Source organism: Anas acuta, chromosome 3 (assembly GCF_963932015.1).
Source record: "Anas acuta chromosome 3, bAnaAcu1.1, whole genome shotgun sequence".
In the NCBI taxonomy this organism is placed as follows: domain Eukaryota; kingdom Metazoa; phylum Chordata; class Aves; order Anseriformes; family Anatidae; genus Anas; species Anas acuta.
Genome location: NC_088981.1, coordinates 66,563,154 through 66,585,527, shown reverse-complemented (window position 1 = coordinate 66,585,527; position 22,374 = coordinate 66,563,154). Strand labels below are relative to the sequence as shown.

The 22,374-nt window shown below is 41.7% G+C and overlaps 2 protein-coding genes across 17 annotated transcripts in view; both read right to left on the bottom strand.

The window, feature by feature from the left end:
• MCM9 (minichromosome maintenance 9 homologous recombination repair factor) overlaps positions 1-17,511 on the bottom strand; it is a 45,402-nt gene extending 27,891 nt beyond the window's left edge. For 2 of the 4 annotated variants that reach the window (XM_068677608.1, XM_068677609.1), the window contains exons 1-7: positions 17,368-17,510; positions 16,549-16,865; positions 12,868-13,184; positions 11,282-11,363; positions 10,068-10,268; positions 7,968-8,093; positions 6,631-6,750 (exon numbers count right to left, since the gene is read on the bottom strand). In XM_068677608.1, coding sequence (XP_068533709.1) covers positions 6,631-6,750; positions 7,968-8,093; positions 10,068-10,268; positions 11,282-11,363; positions 12,868-13,184; positions 16,549-16,865; positions 17,368-17,435 — 1,231 coding nt within the window. In that variant the 5' untranslated portion in view covers positions 17,436-17,510. Of the gene's footprint in view, position 1; positions 1,135-6,630; positions 6,751-7,967; positions 8,094-10,067; positions 10,269-11,281; positions 11,364-12,867; positions 13,185-16,548; positions 16,866-17,367 lie in introns of those variants that run through there. The other 2 variants (XM_068677607.1, XM_068677606.1) reach the window with 2 other exon arrangements.
• Positions 17,512-20,981: 3,470 nt separating this feature from the next.
• FAM184A (family with sequence similarity 184 member A) overlaps positions 20,982-22,374 on the bottom strand; it is a 74,228-nt gene continuing 72,835 nt past the window's right edge. For all 13 annotated transcript variants that reach the window (XM_068677592.1, XM_068677594.1, XM_068677601.1 and 10 more), the window contains one exon: positions 20,982-21,958. In XM_068677592.1, the coding sequence (XP_068533693.1) occupies positions 21,877-21,958 (82 nt within the window). In that variant the 3' untranslated portion in view covers positions 20,982-21,876. The remainder of the gene's footprint in view (positions 21,959-22,374) is intronic.

Below are 22,374 nucleotides of genomic sequence, written 5' to 3'. Positions count from 1 at the left end.
AAAATCACAGCTCAGAGAGAAGGAATTTGAGAAAGTAAATTCCAGGGTTCCAAATGCGTCGAGTCTCATCATCAGGCAACATCACAGCGCAAAGTTAGCAGTATTAAAGAGAGACAGTGACTACAAAGCATCTTTATAAAGACTCGTCTTTGACCTGGCAGCAGGGCTGTATAACTAACACAGACAGCTAGTGCTGACAGCACAGCAGTACAACTTCGGTGCCAAAGGTGAGTTCCCCTTCCAACAAACCTCATCTTGCAGAGGCCATCAAGGTGCAAGGGCATGCTACAGGTTGTGTTAACAGCACTACGGACGCTTCTCATTGTGTTTTTACCTCGGTTAGACAGGTAGCCTCAATTCATGGAGTTGTAGAATCAGAATCATTCAGGTTGGAAAAGACCTCCAAGATATCTAGTCCAACTTCTAACCTACTACTGAAGTCCACCACTAAACCATGCTACTAAGTTCCACATCTACACATTTGCTGAAGGCCTCCAGGGATGGTGACTCAACCACTTCCCTGGGCAGCCTGTTCCAATGCTGCACAACCCTTCCAGTAAAGCCATTTCTCCTAATATCCAACCTAAATTCTATTAGAAGACTGCCGTAATGCTCATCAGGGGTTTTTCATGCCCTTTATTCATTCATGCCTCTTGGATCAGACCAAGCACCATTACTGATGAAAAACAAGGTTGTTTTTCTATGTCTAGCTTGGAAAAAAAAGTCTCTTCGCCTTACAGTCATTGTGATTTATTCATGAATCACCTCCAATCAGAATTACTATGACGTACTGAGTCTGAAGGGGGTAAAAACACTCCAGCTCCATTGTACCAGAGACTGGTGAAATTTAACCTCTCCAGCGGCTCTACAAACTCCACTGAAAACACCAACTCTCATTTCCAATCTTCAAGACTGCAGTACCTCAGAACATGGCTACAATAACCACAGTAACTTAGTTTACAGCCTGTCAAACAGTCTGTGCTCCCAAGATGCAAGTCACCGTGTCACAAAGACCAATCTCACAATCCAGTATTTTTCTTTCTAGGGCCTCAACTGCTGATTTTCCAGAAGTCAGCTCTGACTGGAGGCTAGCCCAGTTGCATCTATACAAAGATTGCTCGCTGCCATCTGAAACTGGTGGTAGGGAAAAAAAAAAGAAGGAAAAAGATACATACATGCTTGCACACTCCAGTCAAATCCTCATTTACAAGAGACAGAAAAAGAGCAAAGTTACTACATCTTGACTTCTGTCTGGGCAACTGCAGGAGATCTTTCACTTGCTTAACGACCCTGCCTCTTAACCATAAGAAATACAGTGGACTGCAAGCTCGCTGGGCCAGATTCTCTTGTTCTGTTGAGAGCCACAGAAGTTTGATCTGGAGCAGACGCATTACTATTGTTGCTAGCTGGAGGGCTCTGCTCAGGGCCAACAGAGAAGACAAAACATCTACCTACAAGGTTAATGCAACTACTTATAAGGGCAGGCTGTGTGTGGGGGGACAGCTCATGCCAGGCTTTGCCGTTTGTATTTATGTTTCTAGTTAAAGTTCTGCTTCTTACGAGCTGGTCTCATCATGTGTGAGATTAGACAAGGGCTGCAGAAAACAGGTGGAAATATTTTTGCTTGATTTTTTAGTCTTAGCAAGGAAGAATGTGTAAGAGAAAGGAACCAGCTGGAGTCACGAGGGAGGCTGTGTTAAAGTTAAAACCAAGGTTTGTACCTGGAATCTAGAACGTAAAGGCCCCTCGGAAGCAAAGGGTGAGGTGGAGGGAAGACACACTTCAACATTTCCAAATTTTGGTAGTGCTGTCTTGGAGACATAGTGGGGTGCTCATTGTCCATGGTGTAAGTGATGTGACTGGCCTCCAGCAGACAACTGGAGGGAGTCTTTGTGCTGCAGAAGGGCTATACAACAGCCATGTGGTAACAGCAACTTTAAGAACAGGCTGAAATGTCAGGAACTTTTAAGGAGTTCATGGGTTTTCCTCCAAAAGCCCCTTGGGCCACAGGCCGATAATGAGGCCTACCTTTCCACATGAAGGCTCCTCCAGCTTGTCCTGTCTCTCTAGAAAGGTGTGGCTTACCAACACTGCAGTACCTCAGTGCTTTGTGGTACTGCAAAGGGAATCCTGAAGACATGTAACAACAATCGGCTGAATGAAATGCCTGCCATTTCAATAGCAGGAGAAAAAAATTCTTAGGCCTGCCTGCCAATATATATTATGCCAGAGCTGCGTAAGAACTGAAGCCTCCAGCCAACATGACAAAGATGTTCCCTCCTGCAGCATTTCCTGTCCATCCTAACCAGGGGTCTTCAGGTACAGATGTGTGAACCAACTGAAATTTCTGAAGATAGATACCTACTTGGCTAAATAATCTGTTGCATGTAGTCAAGTCTCAAGACAAGGCCATCTTGGAACAGTATTAGTAAGAGGAAATTAAGGGGATTTATGGATCTCCAAGAGATGAGACATGGCTACGGATGTGGCATATCTCAAGGAGCTTTGATCAGAACTTCAAAATTCATTCCTTCAATAAGTTTAGCAGACTTCTTAGAGAGTTAAGGCCTTCTCAACCTGAAGCCAAACTGCTTAGAAAACAGACAGTTAAGTCATATTATGAGGAAAGTATTTTTAAGGTACACTGACAGAAAATACCACAAGTTCATCTACAATTATGAATATTTGCAAAGACAATGGAGAATCCTGTGGCAGAAGTAAAGATCTGAAAAGACTAGCCTAAAGGCTGCATCTCTATTAATAACCTCATCAGGGCCATGGTGTGGATCCAAGCACTGCCACGCTATTGCCCACAGTGCTAGGTTGTTTAGCGTGTTCCCTGGCACTGCCTTTACCTGTATCAATTAAGAATGACCTGGATCTGCTAAGGAATAGCCAGAAACAATTTGGGGATCTACAAATAGGGAAAAACATCCCTAGTTTCAGTGTCCTGCATTATCTCAGGACGCTGACGTACTCTACCATAACCAGAACTGGAGGGCTCACATCAGACATAGAAATGGTTTCTAGTAGATCAGAACAGAGGCAATGGTTAGCATCTGAAGCCTGTGCAGCAGAGAGGCTTACTAGCAAAAAGAAAAAATGGCTGTTTACCCTTGAGTTAGTTACCTTCAATGAGGAGAAAAATAATACAGTAGCGAAATGCTGTTGGCATTGATATGGGCAATGTTAAACTTGCTAAGTGCCAGCAAAAATGCAGTACTCCTAGGGCTCTGTAGAGGCTGTAAGAGGAGAGGCCAGAAGGCCGCATTTCTTACAGCTCAGGAAGTCATATTGTACAGAACTGGAGAGTAGGAGAAACAGCTGATTGTCTCCCAGATTTTTAGACAAGCTGTTCTGAGCACAGTTCAGAAAATTCTTTATGGAGTCCATCTGGGGGGACACGACACTGAATACAACTTTGCACAAATCTCTACAGCCAAATACACACCAGAAAATGTCAGGATGACTCTGGCCTGGATACCTCCAGACCCACCAGCAGCAGGTACATGTTAGTTCCAGTCCCTATGCAATCAAGCACACCACTCAAATGATGGCTGCACTTCTCAAGCTCCAGGGGAAAAGGAAATATTTTCTTATTACTAATTATCTCACCCAAATATGCACAAGCAGCACTACTGCTACGGGGACTGCAAAACAGTTGGTTGAACTCAGTAGTATAGTTGGAACCCAGAGAGGGATTTTGTTAAACTTCAGTAAGTCTCCTTCTGGAAAACTACATATCAATTTCTAAAAATTAAAGGTATGTGAATGCCTACCTGTCATTCTCAGGCAATAAGTGGGAAAGGCCTTTATAAAAAATGAACAGTGTGCAGACAGAACCTGCAGGACAGATGGTTCCCATCTTTTATTTAGAAATCAGAAAGCCCTATAGCGGTCAAAGAAATTTTTGCTATTGAGTTACTGAACTTGGTTTTGCCTTGTGGCTGACAACTTTAACAAAAGATCTGTAGAAAGAACGAAGCCTGGTTCCTCATAAAAGTAAGAAATGTGCAGAGAACTCTCAAAAGAAAACATCTAGTATGTGGTTAGCAACAAAGGCAACCTCACAAAGCAAGTAAACTCAGCATGCTATCTAGAGACTGGAAGAAAAGTTCTGGTTTTACCCACAACAGAGAATGGATCCCTGTCCCCTGTAAAGGCTATCTGCAGCAAGCAGTCAGTCTAAGCCTGTCAGGGAAATAAAAAAGATGAAGATCCTCAAATACTGATTCACTTAAAGAAAAAAGGGATCATAATGTCATAATGGATCTAAAAACAGATGATTCCTAAGACAGAGCAAGAAAGAAAGGGAATTTAGGTTAAACAGGAACAACATTCTAACACTGCATCCTGGCACCAATAAATGCCCATGGTGAAAAATTGATACAGTAGACAGTTTTGGAAGCAGAATTCCAACTCCAGAGCTGACAAACTGCTAGTGTCATAAAGGAGTACCAGATGGGCAAAGGGTGTAAGATGCATTAATACACAAGATGCAAACCAGAATTTGCAGGTAAGTTATTGACAAATTTCTCTGAGAGAAAAATCCAAACATAAGACAGCTTTTAGCACTTCTCCAAAGTATTACCAATTTACAGGTGCATTTTTTAGTATATGTGGACTGTAATCTTAGAGCCAGTAATTAAACTGCAATCCAGACTACTTTATATACAATGTAAGGAACTAGTCGAAACTGGAACTTATGGATTTAGTCTTTTTACTTGTAGGCAAAAATGTCAATTAGTAGTTTCCTCTCAGGAGAAAGAATAAATTGGTAATCTGAAGCATGCAGATGTGATGTAAAACAATTTCATAGTTCTTAAAACACATCACTTGGAGCTTCTGCATGAACAGCAAGTTGACAAATTCAGTGTTAGGTACAGCTCCAAACATATTCACAAATAAGACACTCCTTGTACAGAAGGGCAAAGAAAATAATTCAAGCTGCATCCAAACTCTTGGGCTAGAGATTAATGCTTTAGTCCAGCAGTTCTAATCGTGGAAAGGTACTCTGAAGTTAAACTAGGGTTAATAAGATTTCTTGCTAGGGATTCAAGTTTCACTTCTGATGAGGGTCCTTAGAATCTCAAGGTGGAAATTCAGCACACTTTGCTGTAAGATTTCAGGAAGGTGAAAGAAATAGAGTGCTATTTTAAAATAAAAAGAATATTTAAGTGGAATGTAGATGATCTAAAGACCCAAAATGATCCTTTCACAAGATGAAACTCAATCTCCACACATCATTAAGCTGATTGCATGGCACATATACCGCAGTAAGTTTTTAAGCTGCAATACTGGTTTTCAGGGAAACATCTTTGAACACAGCTGTGACGATTGCGTTGTAAACCAGATTACAGAGAAAATGAAGGTGAGGTGGGAAACATGGTGAAGAAGGCAATAGCAACGTTAGAGACCCAAAGCAGCTGACACAAGATTACTCCCAATAAAACTGGGCAAGATCACATTGAAACTCCTGGCAAAATTTCACTCCAAGTCACTGCCAGCTCCCTGGCAAATTTTTAATTATCCCTCCTGTTCTCAGTTCTTAACACCCAACAAAAGGTAGGGATAAGGGTATGCTGAGCCAAACCGTTCTCTCTGGTTTTTCTCCAGATCTATCCGTGAACAGTTTGAGTGGAAAATCAGAGGCATGAAAAGTTCACTGCACACAAGAGTGAGTATGTTCAGTGTTACATTCCACTACCACTGAAGTAGCTGTTGCATTTCCATAGCCAGAGGACCCAGTACACACATGTACATGTAGCTGTAGAACTGGTAAAGATTTATTCTCTGTTTTTCCCCACGTATAAACAATGCTGTTTTCCAGACATAAAATGAACAGCTGCACAATTTGAGCAACATCCATGCTGCACATGCTAACTGCGACCCTTTGGTTTTTGCCCTTAATTATTTCACGATTTTGAATGTACTACCAACATAGTCATTTGCGCAAATGAAGTCATTTGCAGAAGTGATCTGAGCTTGCATATTGTTTCCAGAAGAGTGTGTAAAGATCCCCAGCGGTCTGAGCCAGCTGGGACATATTTAAAAGTGTTTTTTTGGTGGTGTGTTTTTTTGGTTTTTTTTGGAAGGTGGGGACAGGGAGGGAGGAAAGCTTTCACTCTGAAACCATCTTTATGAGGCAGAAATAATTTCTCAACACAGGGTTGCCGTTCCAGGAAATAAGCAGAAATCAAACTGGCACCCAGCCGGAATACGTAAAAGAACAGAAGAGGGGAGAATGTATGTTCAGGAGAAACCAAACGATTCTAGCCCATCACACAGTGTGAGCTCTGGAAAGATGTCAGATTTGTCATAGCAGGGAAGAACGCTAAAAATACAGGTCCAGATCATCCTCTGACAGCAAATCAGTGAGAGGCACCTCTGGATGGGGCTTGTAAGGCTCCCTCTTAGAAGCTCATCACACTGCTCCACTGATACAGAAGAAGGGGCAGCACTGCCCTTCTGCAGACTCATGTCAAGCCTCCGCATGTCTCCATGTCAGTTTTTGCTTAAACTGTGCTCATACAACCTGAAATCCAGTTCTTGTTCACCTATGTAAAAGGCCTCTATGCCCTTTTTCTACTGGAGTCTGTTATAAAGAGTTCTAACCAAAGAAGCACATACCTGCACTTGTAGATCCAATTCCTGCAGTGAGCACAGACCGGGGTGTAATCTTTACTGCATACTTGAGAAACTGAGATTTCCCTGTACCTGGGTCTCCAACCAACAAAAGATGTGATTCACCTTGGAGGAAAACATTGATATAGGAGTACATGGTACATATGCAGAGAAAGGTGTGCACAACATGCTCTGAATTCAAAAATACCTTTAATTTTTCACCTCACATTTAGCTCTACACATACATCATAAGGTGTAATTCCATATAACACTGTACTATTTACTGGGTGTGATGAATTATTGTTTATTAAAGCATATGGTCATATTGCTGCACCCAAATCAAATACTTATAATGAATTAAATTAAAAACATTAGAAAACTTCCCATACCGTGAGTTCTTACATTTGAGAATACTCATTTCTCAGATTCAGCTCACTCTTGAACGTGAGGGCTTAGTTATGATTCCGCTACTCAGTTATTTAAATTACTGCAAAATGCTCTAATGTCATCAGTTTGTTTTTCTTAACTGATATTGTTATATATATTGTTATACCGCCAACAGTTACACAATTCAGAAATTTCAAAACAATGTAATTACACAGGTAAATAATTTGGATACTCAGTGAGACCGTCAGCTAGAAAACATGAGTACAACTTCTATTGAAATACAAAGTCTATAGCCTTATTTAGGTGCTGAAGCATGAAGCATGTATATCCACACGTATTACTTTAGAATTATTATGACCTACATAGATTATGACCTGTGTACCACCTGGCACATGGCATATTTGCCATCTAATAACAACAGAAGGAGAATCAGCAGGCGGATAACTTACAGTAACAGATCTAAGTGAGAAGCGCTGACAATCACAGATGGAAAAGTCTGGCATTAGGAAGTAAATTGAATCCTTCAAATTTTCCTTTCAATGTACTATCATGATCCTTATTAAGGAAACATTAATATTCCATCCTTTGATGCCAAATACTGCTGGGAATAGTCTACCAGAAATTATTTTAAAATGTCACTTATACAATAAAAAGTGAGTTTATGTTTGATCTATAACAATTGCTGTTAATATTCCACCTAATGGAATCCTGAACACATATTTTTTATGGATTTTATTTGGGAAAAGCTAAAATAAAAAGAGGAAGTCTAGACACCCACTTTATTTGTCTGAGATTCTAGAAGAATACTCAGCATTAATCAAAAATTACTTTCAGTCACGAAAATGAGATTATTATGCTTCTGAAACCTTACTGGCTTGATTTTGTGGGGTAGGGTGAAGACAGGAATGGGAATAACTGTTAGACAAGGGTCAGATACTATCAGAAACAATACTAACCTCTGATTCGGGTTCCAGTAGCATCGATCCTCTGCACACCACCAGCAAGCACCATGGCTACAGCCAACTTCACCAGGTACAATCCAAACACTTGAGGGCATAAGCTAGCCAAAATTTCATTCCTCCCTAGAAGAGGAGCAAAAAAGTGGCACTCAGCACTGCCCTAAGAGTAAAACTTGCTTTCCCATGGACTTTCTTTTCCTCATTGTCTTGACTCTAGTTCTCCTTTGACCCTTCTATGTGTTTCCCCTTCTCCTCCTCCCTTCCATAGTCTCTTTCCAGCAAAAGAGTACTTCCATCTGCTACGATAATTTTGTTGGCTTGGAAGGTGTGTGACAGAATTAATTCTGTCCTTTGAAAGCCTGATACTAACAGCACTGGGATCACAGGTTTAATGCCATACATTACTTCCATTGCTAGGGCATAGAACAAAGCAACCGGTTTTGTGTTCTTAACATAATATTTTAAATTTGCCTGGAAATACACAGTACTGGCAAAATATGTAGGCACCTAATAGATGAATTGAGGCATGTGTGTCTCTTTTGAGGTCTTTTGAGGGAATTAACACATCTGTGTCCAAAAATTAAAATTTCAAAAATTTGGTCAACCACAGCGTAACTTAAGATTTAACTCCACAGTTGCCTCTGTTGGACTTAAGATTCATTTGCCTTGTCAAAGCTGAGCAGCTCAGCACTTCTGCTTCCTCCTAGATACTATCCAGAAAAAGTAAGGTCACCTAAGTTCTCTCAGAGGCCTGCCATGGTAGACCTTCTCAGAACATACCTAGTACACAGGATCAGGAACTGACTGACAAGAAGTGCAGTAGTAACTACCATCATCTCTTGAAAAACAGTAAACGTGCACATACATCCTGTTGTGAAATGGCCTACTCCTTACTCTCATTAGTTAGGCTTGATCTCTGCCTTCCCCAGAGAGGACTCTACTTCAGAGAAACAGCCTGGAAGGAACATCTCGGGTGGTCAGGGTACTTCTAATTTCCATCCCAATTTGCTTGTAGCCACTTCACGTCCGTTTATTTTGAGTGCATACAACCACATTGCTCCCTGCAGGCTTCCAAAAACTGTCCCAAGAATGAAAGATTAGTTGGGGCTTTTAAAGTGGATCCTGAATTCCTTTCTGGATGTTCTCAGAACAGGGTGATAAGAAATGTTCTCTTTCCAAACAGCAGGAGGCTAGCAATTACACTGCTTTCCAGGAAATACAGTTCTGAAGAATCTTTGTCATTGATAAGATCTCTAATTCCTTCTGTGAGCTCTCTGATTTTGAAGCTAATATGGTCAACATTGCTACCTGCTTTTCCTCCCATTTGCCTTTTAAGAAGAAAGACTAAGAGCTTTCCAGGGTTTTAAAAGACAGAGTGCTATTCTGAGACAGTTCAATGACATTGATCCTAACAAGTCCTTTGAGATTCCTTGTGGTTCAGGTGGTGGCACTTGATTCTGGAGAGGGACAGAGCTCCAGACACATCTCCTGGTAATTGTTAGGTGGCTGACTGAAGACTGTGGTGAGTTTAGGATCAAGCATGCTAAACACTGGCTGTTGGAAGACCCCGAGAACTGGGAGACTCTCTCCGTATATGATATGAGGCTGCAACACCTAAATCACAGAGCTAGGCATATAAGAGTTATAACAAAGGCAGTACATACTGAGCTCTGTGGCAGATTCAGAGCTTAAGTCAGGATGCAGAGACAATGAGACAGATCTTTGGCCCCAGAGTCAACAGCTATGTTGGCTAAAGGCATATCTGGTCTGCACTGTTTCTTCTAAGGGGTATACTTTTCTTTCTTGATTATAAAGCATGTTACTTTTTTTTCCCCTTATATTACTTCTCATTTCTTCTTAATATATATTCCAGAAAACATTTCTCAAAAGAAGGAAAATCAATGCAAGATATTTGATACTATTTTTTCATTATGCTAAAGTATTTTAAATTCTTCTACTGGAAAAAAAATGTATTTTTTGAGGAGTTGGTAGTGGGAATATATGGGGAAATAAGTATGTGTTCAGTCACTGTACATTCACTCCTGATTACATCAATTTCCAATCATGCATCCTATTATAAAGCTATCAGCTACTAACCTGCCAAGGGATCGTTCCTATGCTTTTCCCAGAAGTCTTCAAATTCCTTGCGGACTTCTTCATCAATTATAACCCCTGCTAGCTGCTCATTATTTACTTTAACATAGTTGGCTTTCAGAACAAGTTCCAAGTCACAGCGTGCATCCTGGTGGAAAGGTTTCCACCTCTGCATTACCACTCCATACACCGTGATGTCATCTCCTGGGGGTAACGACAAAAATTAGTAAAGTAACATCTGACTTGAGACATGCAGATGTGTTGGATAAAAGTGCAATTTAAATCTGTGTTACAGTTATATATATATTTTTTTATTATTTATTTTATTATATACATGTAATACCATTACATGTATTAAAGTTTCTATTTTTTTTAAACAAAAACCAGCAACCAAAAACAATCCTGCAGTTTGAAGTCTGAAACAAACATCACCTAGATTGTTTATGTCTGTGGTAGGAAGTTGCTATGTCCATCTACCTCTGTTTAAGGTAGTTGAGCTCTTAGTTATATCTATCTATGCTTCCTATCTACGTTTTCCCTTCCAACTCCGGATATTCTATAACTCTCTTCTAGAAAAGAGAAATTCACGGTAAATTGTAAAATCTCTTCTTTCAATTAGGTTTACTAAACAAAAAATTTAGCCAAAGCTTATCTGACTTCTGATACTTTCTGTGAATTTATCATTCATGAACATGCTGGCCACAGTGCTCTGCTGAGGCAGTACAACCAGTAACAAGCATTGAGTTCCTTGAAGGGGTGTCACTGTTTGAGGACTTTTAGTCCGTTCTTATTCATCTTCCCCCCAGTTAGCTTCCTACCGGCAGCCAAGTAGCTCTTTCCACCCGCAGCACTCGGACAGGAGGTCAGGTTACACAGCCTTCAGAGCCACAGACGGACACCACACACATGTGCAGTGTGAGAACACCAGAGGCTTGATGTTCTTACCCTAACAAGACTTCATACACTTCCTGTACATCACAACATTACTTGTTGAAGCTGATCTGTCCAACAATCAAGATGTAACGTGTGGATGTACAACGTTTTCTAGACTAGGCTTTGACTGTCATGCTCACTTTTCAGCTGAAACAGCGTGGCAGATAAACATATCTCATTAAACAGACCCTTGGCACTGACAGACTACTCATCAGAGACCCATCTTACATGAAGAGTAGAAACATTTATGGTACAAACATATGTGATATACGCTGTATCCTCACCAGACTTGCAACTGTCCACTAAGTCGTCTTCCAGAACAACCACCATGCAACGCGGGATGCTTCCAACAGACAGCCGTTGGACCTAGGAGACAGAAGGAAGAGCACTTCAGAAAGCACCTTTCAAAAACCATTTATTGTTGCTCTGGCTTAAGGACCTGTTTTCCCTTCCTGGAACTCAGGTCAGCGCTTGCTTTTTCTCACAGAGCTTACACAGTAAACAAGCCACTGCTGTCAAGAGCTTAATAGTTTAATGCTGATGTTAATGGAAACAGATTTGGGTATTAAATTAGCTGAAGGTGCTCAGTCCTGGCAGGTGCTGTGAGATTTCAGTATCTTGCTGAAAAGCTCACTCAAAGATGTCATTTGAAAGAACTGATTTTTATTTTTTTTTAATTTGAGTTATTTTCCAGACATTTCTTCAGTAAGCAAAGTTTACTTTGGGTAACAAAGCATGTCCATGGGTTAGATAACCCTTCATTGAACTACATACTGAAAGGTTATTCTCGGTACTTTTCTGGTATATAGCCCAAATTTGACAGATTGAGATTTAATTTACATCTAGGTGTCAAGGCATAAAATCACACACAACCAGGTGAATGTGTATTGACAAATGTGCCACTGACTGTTGCAATTCTTTTTCTTTTCTCCAGGGCAAAGTCTATACAATCTTGTCACGGTCTATTTCCAACCAGAAATCTTTCCATTTACAATTAAAGCTTGCTAGAGTTGTTAAAATATCCACTGTGCAAGAGCAAGAATCAGAAGTACCTTTTCACTCTGCAGCACGGGATCGTGCATACTAGAACTCCAGATTTATTCATTCTCTAGTGGCTAGGAAGGTTAATTCACCCTTGTGTGTTATCTAAATGGCCACAGGCACTTCATATCACTGTCAGCACTGGCTGACATGCACAGTTACTTGCAGTGCTGAGTAGGAAACACAAATTGAAATTATTCTTGGTTTAACTCTATGGTGTTTAATAAGCCCAAGCTCCTTCCCCATCACAGGGATCTTTGTGCCACACAGTAAAACAAATGTAGCAGAAACTGTCGGAAATAATCATGCAACATAGGGGCTTATTTACAAGAAATAGTTTGATTCCTTTATTTCTTTGCTATTCTGAACTTTGAGGTGCATGATTTCTGTTTAATAAATTTCAGTTTTCATGCACGTAGCACACAGACTGGCACCACTACCTTCTAAACTTCTAAAATCCACCCCCTGAAACAACTGAAGAGATCTTTAAAAGGCTTTATGAAGACGACACCGAATGTACAAACAAACAGAAACACTGGCTACAATGTACCCTACTTACTCTCAGTTTTCATACAGAGTAGTTTTCTTGTGCTTGTTTTGTCTCAGTTATGTGCTACTGTAAAAAGAGGCCCGATTGTTACTCCTCCTCCACTTTAACTGGACTTACAGCCTCACTGAGAGGCAAATGTGAATTCTGTGAGGAGCACGTCTCCAGTAATTGCTGATGCAGTTGTTGACTGACAGAAGGAAGAAGACGTTTGCAGATCCCATCTGCATCTAGACATCTACACCATAATGCCCTCTCCCCTTTTCTCCATCTTTTTTTTACCTGTTCCTGAATTTTGATTTCCTGGTAGTCTCTGCAGCTGGTGGGCGAAGAGGTTGTTCCAGAGAGGCAAGTGAACTTGGTGGAGTTGCAGCCTTCTTCATTCAGGCAGGCTGACGGCCGACAGAAGGCATAGTACTGCTCGAAGTCAGCCTTGACAATGAACACGTGCTTGCACTTATCGCAGATGTAACTCCGTTCAAACTCCAGGACCTTCACCAGACTGGTACGTATGACAGTGCCAGTAACAGACAAGAAGTGACCCACGTCCCTGGCTTTAGGAATGTGCTCTCGGGTCAGCTCTGGGCAAACGGGCAAACCTGTCGAATGAGAATACGTGCAGTGTAAAACCAAGCATATAAAACATATCCTTACAGTGCAGTTAAACAGCAAGACTTGAAAAAGGCTGAGGGGTGTTCAGCCTGGAGAAGAGAAGGCTCCAGGGAGACCTTATAGCAGCCTGCCAATGCCTACAGGAAAGCTGGGGAGAGACTCCTTGTCAGGGAGTGTGGTGACAGGACAAGGGACAATGGCTTTAAACTGAAAGATGGGAGATTTAGATCAGATATAAGGAGGAAATCCTTCACTCAGAGCGTGGTGAGGCTCTGGCACAGGCTGCCCAGAGAAGCTGTGGATGCCCCATCGCTGGAGGTGCTCAAGGCCAGGCTGGATGGGGCTTTGGGCAGCCTGGGCTGGTGGGAGGTGTCCCTGCCATGGCAGGGGGGTGGAGCTGGGTGGGCTTTAAGGCCCCTCCCAGCCTAAAGCATTCTGTGGTTCTATAAAAAATGTCAGACCCATTAACAGTAACTACTGCTATTAATGTTTCCTAAATGTAATTTACCAATTCATCTGTTGCATCGTAAATCTGATTCACTGGTCTCAGACAATGAAAAACACCAGATGCTGATCACGAGCAGTAAATCGAGCCATTTTACTCTCCTGTTTTTGCCAAGAGTCATGAATAGTCATGAGCAGTTTCCATTCATGAAGAAAGATCCTGATGTTCATAGATCTAGTTATTAATTCAAATCATCATCTGGAAATGCCATTCATTCTCAGCTGGTTTGTCTGAATTACAAAACTTTAGCTATGCTACTTAATTGTGGTCCAGTGTTATTCCCAGGGTTAAACGAGCTTAATTCCCCACCCTGTGTGAATTCTCAAGTCTCAGCAAATTTTAAACTCACCGCCTGTGAGCACTGGACCTTAATTCCAGGTTGTGTGCCAGTAAACCTCAAGGATGATGCCAGAAAGAACATCGTGGGAAGAACACCTTGTGGGAAGAACACCACAAGAGCAAACTCCCTCATATGCCCAAACGAGCAGTGACAAGGCTGTTGTGGCACTTGCTCTCCTTCACCTCCACCCACCCCACGAGCCAGGTGAGTGTGCACGGATCCCACCCCTGCCTTCACCTGTTCGGGCATCCCTCAGCACCGCAGCTGCTGGAAACCCTAGGAAGATGAACCTAACTCAGTCCCCTACAGCATCCTTATAAAAATAAATGGCCTCCGGAATGCACAGCAGAGGACAGCACCAAAATACTGCCTCTCTGGAAGTTATTTCCGAGGCAAACGTAGAAGTTAACAAGTATTGACTTAAACTTACCTTCTCTTAAAACACTTTTTTTATAGTTTTAGTTACAAAATACAGTTAGGAAACAGAGACGTAAGTAATAAATCTGTCAGATGTTTCTAAGGGGACCAAGGCTATTTGTGCATTTAGGTCAGATCTGCTCAGTAGCTTTGGCTGGTAAAAAGATGACAAGGCATCATATGCTTGTTTCAGTATTTTCAAAATCAAATCTTTCATTTCAGACACGCTGAAACATTCTGCTTTGACGCATGTAAGCAAAGGGTTTGACTTTTTGCTTCTGTTTAAAATAAATATTACTAAACACTACGCTCATTTTAAAAGAGTAAAGGTTAAAAAAAAGTAAAGTAGAAAGGAAGTAATTTGGAAAAGAAATGAAGTATTACATAGGACTAGAAACAAATTAATTTTCTGGTTGGCTGTAACAAACCCATCTGTATCTTCTACCAAACCTGTCAAAAATTTTATTCTCCCCTGGGTTTGCACTTTTATTCATCTTAGGCAAAAAACAAACAAACAAACAGACAAACCCAATGCAGTATTTCCCAATTGTTTTGGTATCTTTTCCCAACTCAGCATCTGTGCAGCTCAACAACCTTTGCAGAATACACCACATCTCACACTAGAGAGAGCTGCAGCACCGTTAGATACAAGCTACCATCGGCTCCGTCAGTATCAAAGAGACGAGAGCCTGCACAGGGAAAACAAGAGGTCTGCACACTGATTGTATCAGACTGCTGAAGTTTTTATTTGAGAATGTGCCTCTCTGAGTAAGTACATGCGTAACTATATTAATAACAATGTGTAAAACTGAGCTACCAGCAGCAGCTGGGCCTATATCAATAACTGGTTCCGTGGTGCTCAGGCGAACAGTAAGGAAAAACCTTTTAATGGATTTCCAGGAAAAGGAGAGGTTGTGCCATCAAACGGAACTCAGCATATACTTAAGGGAAAATTTGGGCAGAAAAAAAAAGTCCTGTGTATCATTTTTACTGTTTTTATTTCTTCAGGAGCTGACCTTTTGGTGGTACAGAACATAAACTAGGTTATGTGGTTCCTTGGACCCAGCTGGACCACACAAGGATAACCCTCCCCTGCTCTTCATTTTCTCTCCAGTTTAGTGATGGAGTGCATTGTGAGACTGCTAATTAACTTCTGCCATTAATGAGCAGTCAGATGCACCTTTATCATGTATTAAAATTATTTGATCAAATCTGGCTAAGTTTGCCTGAGGTTGATTAGGGAATATTCAGACAAAACATCGCTGTGGGAAGACTCCAGCACCAGGCTGATACCAGGAGCAGGAATGTCTTAAAGATGCAGCTCCTCATGCAGCAAGCATCTGCCCATTGCTTTGCTCCTTCTGATGCTTCCTGGCAGCTTAGAGAACGATCACACTTGGAGTACAAATAACCCTCCTCTCAGGCTGAAGCCCTGCATAACGTAAATGCAGAGTACTGTGAATGAAGTTTTATTTGCTCTGACTTTATCGGCGCAGTGAGATGCACAAGGCTGCAAAATCCTGTACCACACACAAGCCGTCCTTGTATGCCACAAAGTCAGCAGTTACCTCCAGAGTCAGCATAGCAGGTAGCAAGCTGTTTGATGTTTTCCCTAAAAACCCAGACAAAATAGCACTATGAGAGCCACGGGGTAATTATGTTTCTGCTGTATCTATTTTAATGTCAATATTTTAATGAAACGTACCGGGACAAAACAGATGTCTGTGTTAACAACCGTGATTCATCTCTGTTTAAGCTGCCAGAAGACTAAATGATCATAAATAAGCCACTCAAACACGGAGCAAAGGAGGGAAACACAGGTTGCCAGCTCTTGGCTTTGCACAGCAGACAGCTCCAAATGGTTACGACCTGAGATGATCAGAGGAGGCTGTGCCACCACCGAGCCGAGCTCTGTACAACTGGCATTTTAACCCCAGCACCCGTGCTCCACGCCTACCACACCTCCACGCCGCTAAGCACTTCCCAATAGTGAGGAGTAACAGCGACATCCCGCTCGCTGCCACAGCACGAGGCGAGTCGGAAGCGCTGCGGGAAGGCTCGGGGCTGCCTTCCCCGGTGCACCACTCACCCGAAATCCTGGCGTGGAGGTTGGTCTTCACGCAGAGCCCCGGCGCGGGCTCGGCGGCCTGCAGGGCGGTGAGGGCCGCCCTGCGCAGGGCGCTGTCGAAGATGGGGAGCACATGAGCGGGGAAGGCGTTGAAGTACTCGCCGATCTCCATGTTGGTCTCGAAGAGCGTCAAGGCGTCAACGACGACGGCGTAATGCGCCTCGGCGTCGCGCTCCCTCAGGATGGCCAGCAGCTCGTGGCGGTGGTGCTGCAGCACGTAGGACTCGAACACCTGCCCGATGAACGCCACCTGCTCCGCGCCCAGCGCCATGCCCAGGCTGCGGGCGGGAACGCAGCGTCAGAATTTAAAAATAAAATTAAAATAAATAAATAAGGATGGGGGGAAAAGCGAGGCGTTGGGGCAAAACTTGGCAGCTGCGGAGGGGCCGCGGGGGTGGGAGGTGAGTGGCAGCGGCCCCTCCGCACCGCCGGGCGGGATGACCCCAGGCAGGCAGGCAGGCGGCCCCCCTGTCCGTCTGTCTGTCTGTCCGTCTGTTTGTTCTGTCTGTCTGTCTGCCTGTCTGTCTGTCTGTCCGCCCGGTCCCAGATGGCGGCAGGCGCGCGCCAGTTTTGAACGCGGCGGCGCCGTGCGGGCAGCCGGGAGATGGCGGCGGGGCCGCCCCGCTCCGCTCCGCTCCCGCTACCGAGCCCGAGCCCGCTCCCGAGCCCGAGCCCGCCTGGGCCCCGCGGCCACCCCGACACCGCCGCCACCGCCACCGGCACCAGCACGGCCCCGCCGTCCCCCGCCGCCGCCGGCCGGGCCCAGCTCCGCTCCCTCACCCGGCAGGGGAAGCGGCGCCGTCCCCGCCCCCTGCACCGCCCCGCGCCCCGCGCCCGGCCGGGGCCATGGGGGTGTCCCCGCGGTGCCTCAGCGCCGCGCCGGGGCTGCCCCGCTGCTGGGGAAGCGCCGCCCCGAGGCAAAAAAAAAAGGAAAAAAAAAGCACAATGTTGGGTGCTCTGCTGAGAACCGTGTGTCTGTGTGTGGGCTGGGGGGCTCTGGAGCTTTGGCTTTAGCCCCAAGTGTACCGTGTATTGCTTTGAAGGGTTTAGCATCGGAATGAGGTCTTGTTCCTCACACCCAGTGGCATCTTCTCTTTGAAATATTTCATCTTTTAAAGTCCTTTCTGCTTTAAAATCTTTTTTCTTTAAAGATCTTTTGTTTTCAAACTATGATATATGGCTTTGATATGTGAAATAAGTTATCTACCTGCCTTAATTAAACTAATATAATTTGAATGTCTAATTTTTATTTTTTTTTTTCAGTTGAAATAATACAGTGATTATAGTAGATAGGAAAGTTACGGTGATTGCTCCACCTCTCTTAACCCTCTTCACAACCTTGCCATCCATGATATCATATGAGGAAAGGTTGCTCACCAGAAAAGGAGAGTGTCTTGGCATGCTTGGGCAAAAGCATCTCAGTGGGACAGAACAATTACCTGTCCTGTGTTGTTTGGAAATACAAACTTTATTTGTAGATGTTGCCTAAATCCTAAGGATTAGGATGTTTCCTAACCTGAAGTAAATGGTGTTTACAACATAAACCTAGGACTGCTGCAGGTGCCTGTAAAGACAAATTGTTCTAACCCTTATGTGTGCCTCCAGAGGCAAAAGTCTCATCCCTTTATAAAATGGTCTTACATCCATTGAGTTGGTCAGCATGGCTGCAAAAGCACTGTTGAGATCTGCAGCTAATATGTAAATTGTTCACTGAAAATTCAAAACTATTTCTGGCAATGACTCTAGGTGCAGTGTCAGGCCGACCCTGCCTCCACAGTGTGCTTCCAGTGTCAGCTTTACTCAGTTTGTGCTGCTGTCTTGCAAGGTACCCGAACCAGGCTGCTCCTTTTAGGGACGAGACAGATATTTGTACACGTTTGTTGGATCAACACACTTACCTGGTTGCTTGCACAGCAGAGCTGTAATCTTTGTGATGTCCTGCAGGTGTCCTCCTGTGATTCCTCAAACCTGGCGTTTTGTACCCTATGCAACTGGAGCAAAAGGAGGGAAAAGGATGCAGCGGCCAGCAACTGGAGGAGCTAATTACAACTAACTGAAGTGTGTGTGTGTGAAGGTTGCAATCGGGCATAGATTTCTCTATGTAATTATGCCCGGAGGTTTTTCCAGGGAATGTATAGATAAATAGAACTGACAGTGCTCAACTCCAGAAGGTAGCTAAACAACAGTACAAGAAATTAGAGATTCACTTTCAGTGTAGTAAAAATTGGTCTATCGTTTGCCTAAGAAGAGTAGTAACAGTTCTGCATTGAATTACATTGAACACACCAGGAAAAAGGCAACATGGCTCCTGTAAGAGGAAAGTTAGTGTCTTTCAAAGCTCTCGTTTTTGCAAACACTATTTAAAAAAAAAAAAAAAAAAAAAAGACTAGGGTCCCTCACAACTAAATTGGAGACACATAAATTGGTTGTTGCTCTACACTTTTTGTACAATCAAAAGAGGTAAGTGGGCCGATTCACCCCTAAAGCTGCCTGTTGACTGCAGAGGAGGTTAAAGATTTTTTTTTTAAGCTAGGTGACTCAGTCAGCTTCATTTTAAGGGAAGTAAATTACAGCAAAGGAGGAAGACTGGGGGTCTAATTTTCTCAATGAAGAGTCATTAAAATTTATCTGTGAACAGCACTGAGATCAAGTAACAATATTCACATGTATCTTAAAATAAGGGGTTGCTCTGACACACCGAACACATCTGGTTTCTAATGTTTTAAGGGAATCCTGTAATTCTTTAGGAATTGTGTCCTACAGTTTTTAACAGAGTTTCAGAGCAAGAATAAAACTGGAGAAAAAGTGAATGACCATTAGTCAAAAGCTGATATTGGGATTCTCTATCCATGGTTACTAGAATATTGTGTTTGTTAACAATTTAGTGAAAAGAAAGGACACCCAGGTGCCATTTTTTTCAGCTGCCAAACCAGAATGGCAAGTGCTGCAGATACAGCTCCTGAAAGCCTAAAATTTTTTTCTGGCATTTTAAATAACATGATGCAATTTCATATTAATTCTGCACCTCCTCACCTTGGAGTTGTCTGTTGAATAAGTACGAAGGCTTAGGAAAAGAAAAACACCCAAGAGCTGAGATTGTGTATGCGAGCAGAGCCATTGCAGACCGCAGAACTGGCACCAGATGCTGCAAAGATCAAGAAAACGATGGTATTGTGATAATGCCAGTTCCTGTATTAATCCAAAATGCCAGACTTTTGGGGAATACGTATTACAGTGCTCTCAATGCCATTTGGTAGAAACTCACTTTTTCCTATTCTCTTTAGGTTGTTTTTTTTTTTAAGAGACTGATTTGATAGTGGAACAGCTGCTGCTGACTTTGGCAGACATGGTAACTTCTTAACTTTCTTCTCCCTGTAAAAGACAAATCCCTGTGCTAGTAAAAAAAAAAACAAAAAAAAAACAAGCCTTTCCTGAAGTCTAAAAATATGATCAGGTGAAGTGAATGCACACATTATCATCCAATTATTGTTCACAGCTATTAATTTCATACATAAAAATTTACACAGGAAGCGGAGGATGGCAGACAAAGCCCCTTATATACTTTGCAAAGCATGCAAGAAAAAATACGCAACACTCACTTCAGAACGTTATAACAAAATGAGCTAGTGTATTTTATTTCGGGTAAGAGCCAAGAAATCTGACATTTTGCCCAATATGGCTTTCTTCTAAAATTAAAAAGTTGCATATACCTACAGTTGAGTCCACCAGCTACAGAAAGTTTGCTGTATGCATCTTTAATCCACAGCAGCATCACCAGAATACAGCTTTCAGTGGAGTTTTCAAGCAAAATTATAAGAAGATTTAAAATGTTCATTTAGAATATTTTATATTGTTTATATGAAAACATACAAATTTTTTCATTTATACATATACTACATATAAAACTCATTGTAATTAGCAAGTATCTTCATCTGGGTATTTACCTTTGTGCATACAAGGAAAAAAAATATGTAGTTAGGGCTTCAGATGAATATTAAAGTTCAAGACCTTTGTATATGCTAACTAAAACCTTATTCAAACAACTCAAACAAATTTTCCTGCTTTTAAAAGATAAGAGATTCAGCTTAAAAATACATTCATAAAACAAAGAGACAATTTTCTCCCTGAGACTACCAGTGTGAATTACTTTGTGGTAATCTTTGAATGAAAAAATACAAAAGAGACAATGGGCTTTTTCAATATACTGCAGCAAATTTCTGGAACAACACTGGCATCATAAAAGGTGTAGATTGGAGAATCATGCTCACTAGCTGAAAAAACATGTTCATAGATTAGTTTTAAGAAAAGAAAACCCTTTAATATAGACAATTGAAGGTAATTAAATTCTCAAGATCTATATGTGTAATACGTAGAACTGGGAAAAAGTTGTGTGGTTTTGTTTTTTTTTTTGTAGGCTTTTTTTTTTTTCAGACATGATTTTTATCCAAAGCAGGACTTCAAGCTCAAAATGTAGATTCTTGATTTATGCAGAGATACTTAGTACATAGTATTCTAAAAGTTTCAAGCATTTGTCTTTGTTAGTATTAATAAAATAAATACATAATCTGTGAATCCAGTTTCTGCTTAAATTCAATGATAAAATTTTAATTATAACTAGAGGGCAAAGTCTCAGAGGCAGAAGTTAAGAAGTCAAAACCCCTGCCCCAATGAACAGTATCTGGTTTGTTTTTATGGCCTTGTCAAAATCACTCTGCTCTGAAGGCTAGCAGCTACACTGATTTTGATTTATTTCACATTCTTCCTTTGAAATGTTAGAAAAAAGGCTTTTAAATGTTAGAAAGAGGAGAGTTTTTAAAATGCTAACATAATAGAATTGGGATGGATTAAACATATCTTGCCCAAATTGGAGAGAGAGTGAGATATATATATTTTTTCCTTTTACAATTTAAATTGTATTTATAACAACCATGCGATTTTTTCTAGGGGGGAAAGCCTTACCTGAAATCAAAGAAAACATTTATAGGAAAAAGGGGGAAAGCATTATGTTTGTTCTACCAAAATTTATTATGTTGTACTTACAAAGTTTAAAGGTTCTTCCATTTTAAATAAAAATAATAGTTATAATTACACACATTATATAGTACCATGTCAAGTGATTCCAACAAATATCACATGAAATACAGTGCATTTTCAAATCAGAAAGACAAATACTTTCTCATTCACAGTGTTTGACAAATTACAGGAAAGCTTGTTCACATGAGGGTTTACTTAAGGTCATGCTCTGATAAACAGTCCACGTCACGCTGTGCCACAAGAACAAATCATCTCTCAGAATGTGAAGTATCGGGCAAACCACTCCTGGCGTTGTGGATCTGGTGAAGCCACTGGTGAAGCATCAGTCTGAGGAGGGCTAAATTCATAGAAAGAAAAAAAAAAATTAACCCACAACTAAACAGAGTACCAAAGTTAGGAGGAAAAAAGAAAAAAAAAAAACAACACAGAAAATATAGCCTGGTTTTCCTTGGATTAATCAGTGTGCCTCTGGATATGATTTAATGTCTCCCTACAGAATCTGTGATCATCCACTCCATTGGAGAGCATCAGCAGCACAGACAAGTCAGTTCAGCAGCCACATTACAGGGTGGGCAAATAATACTTTGGGAAATGGAATTTAAAATCTCATAAACAGACGTGTTTTCAGAAGAATAAAAAGGGTTTTATTGGAAAAGCGTGACTGTACAAGGTCCTCTTTTAGCATCCTTTTCCTGTGGCAAAGTTAATTTTCAGAAATATGATGCAAGCATCATATTCGTAGACATGTGCTCA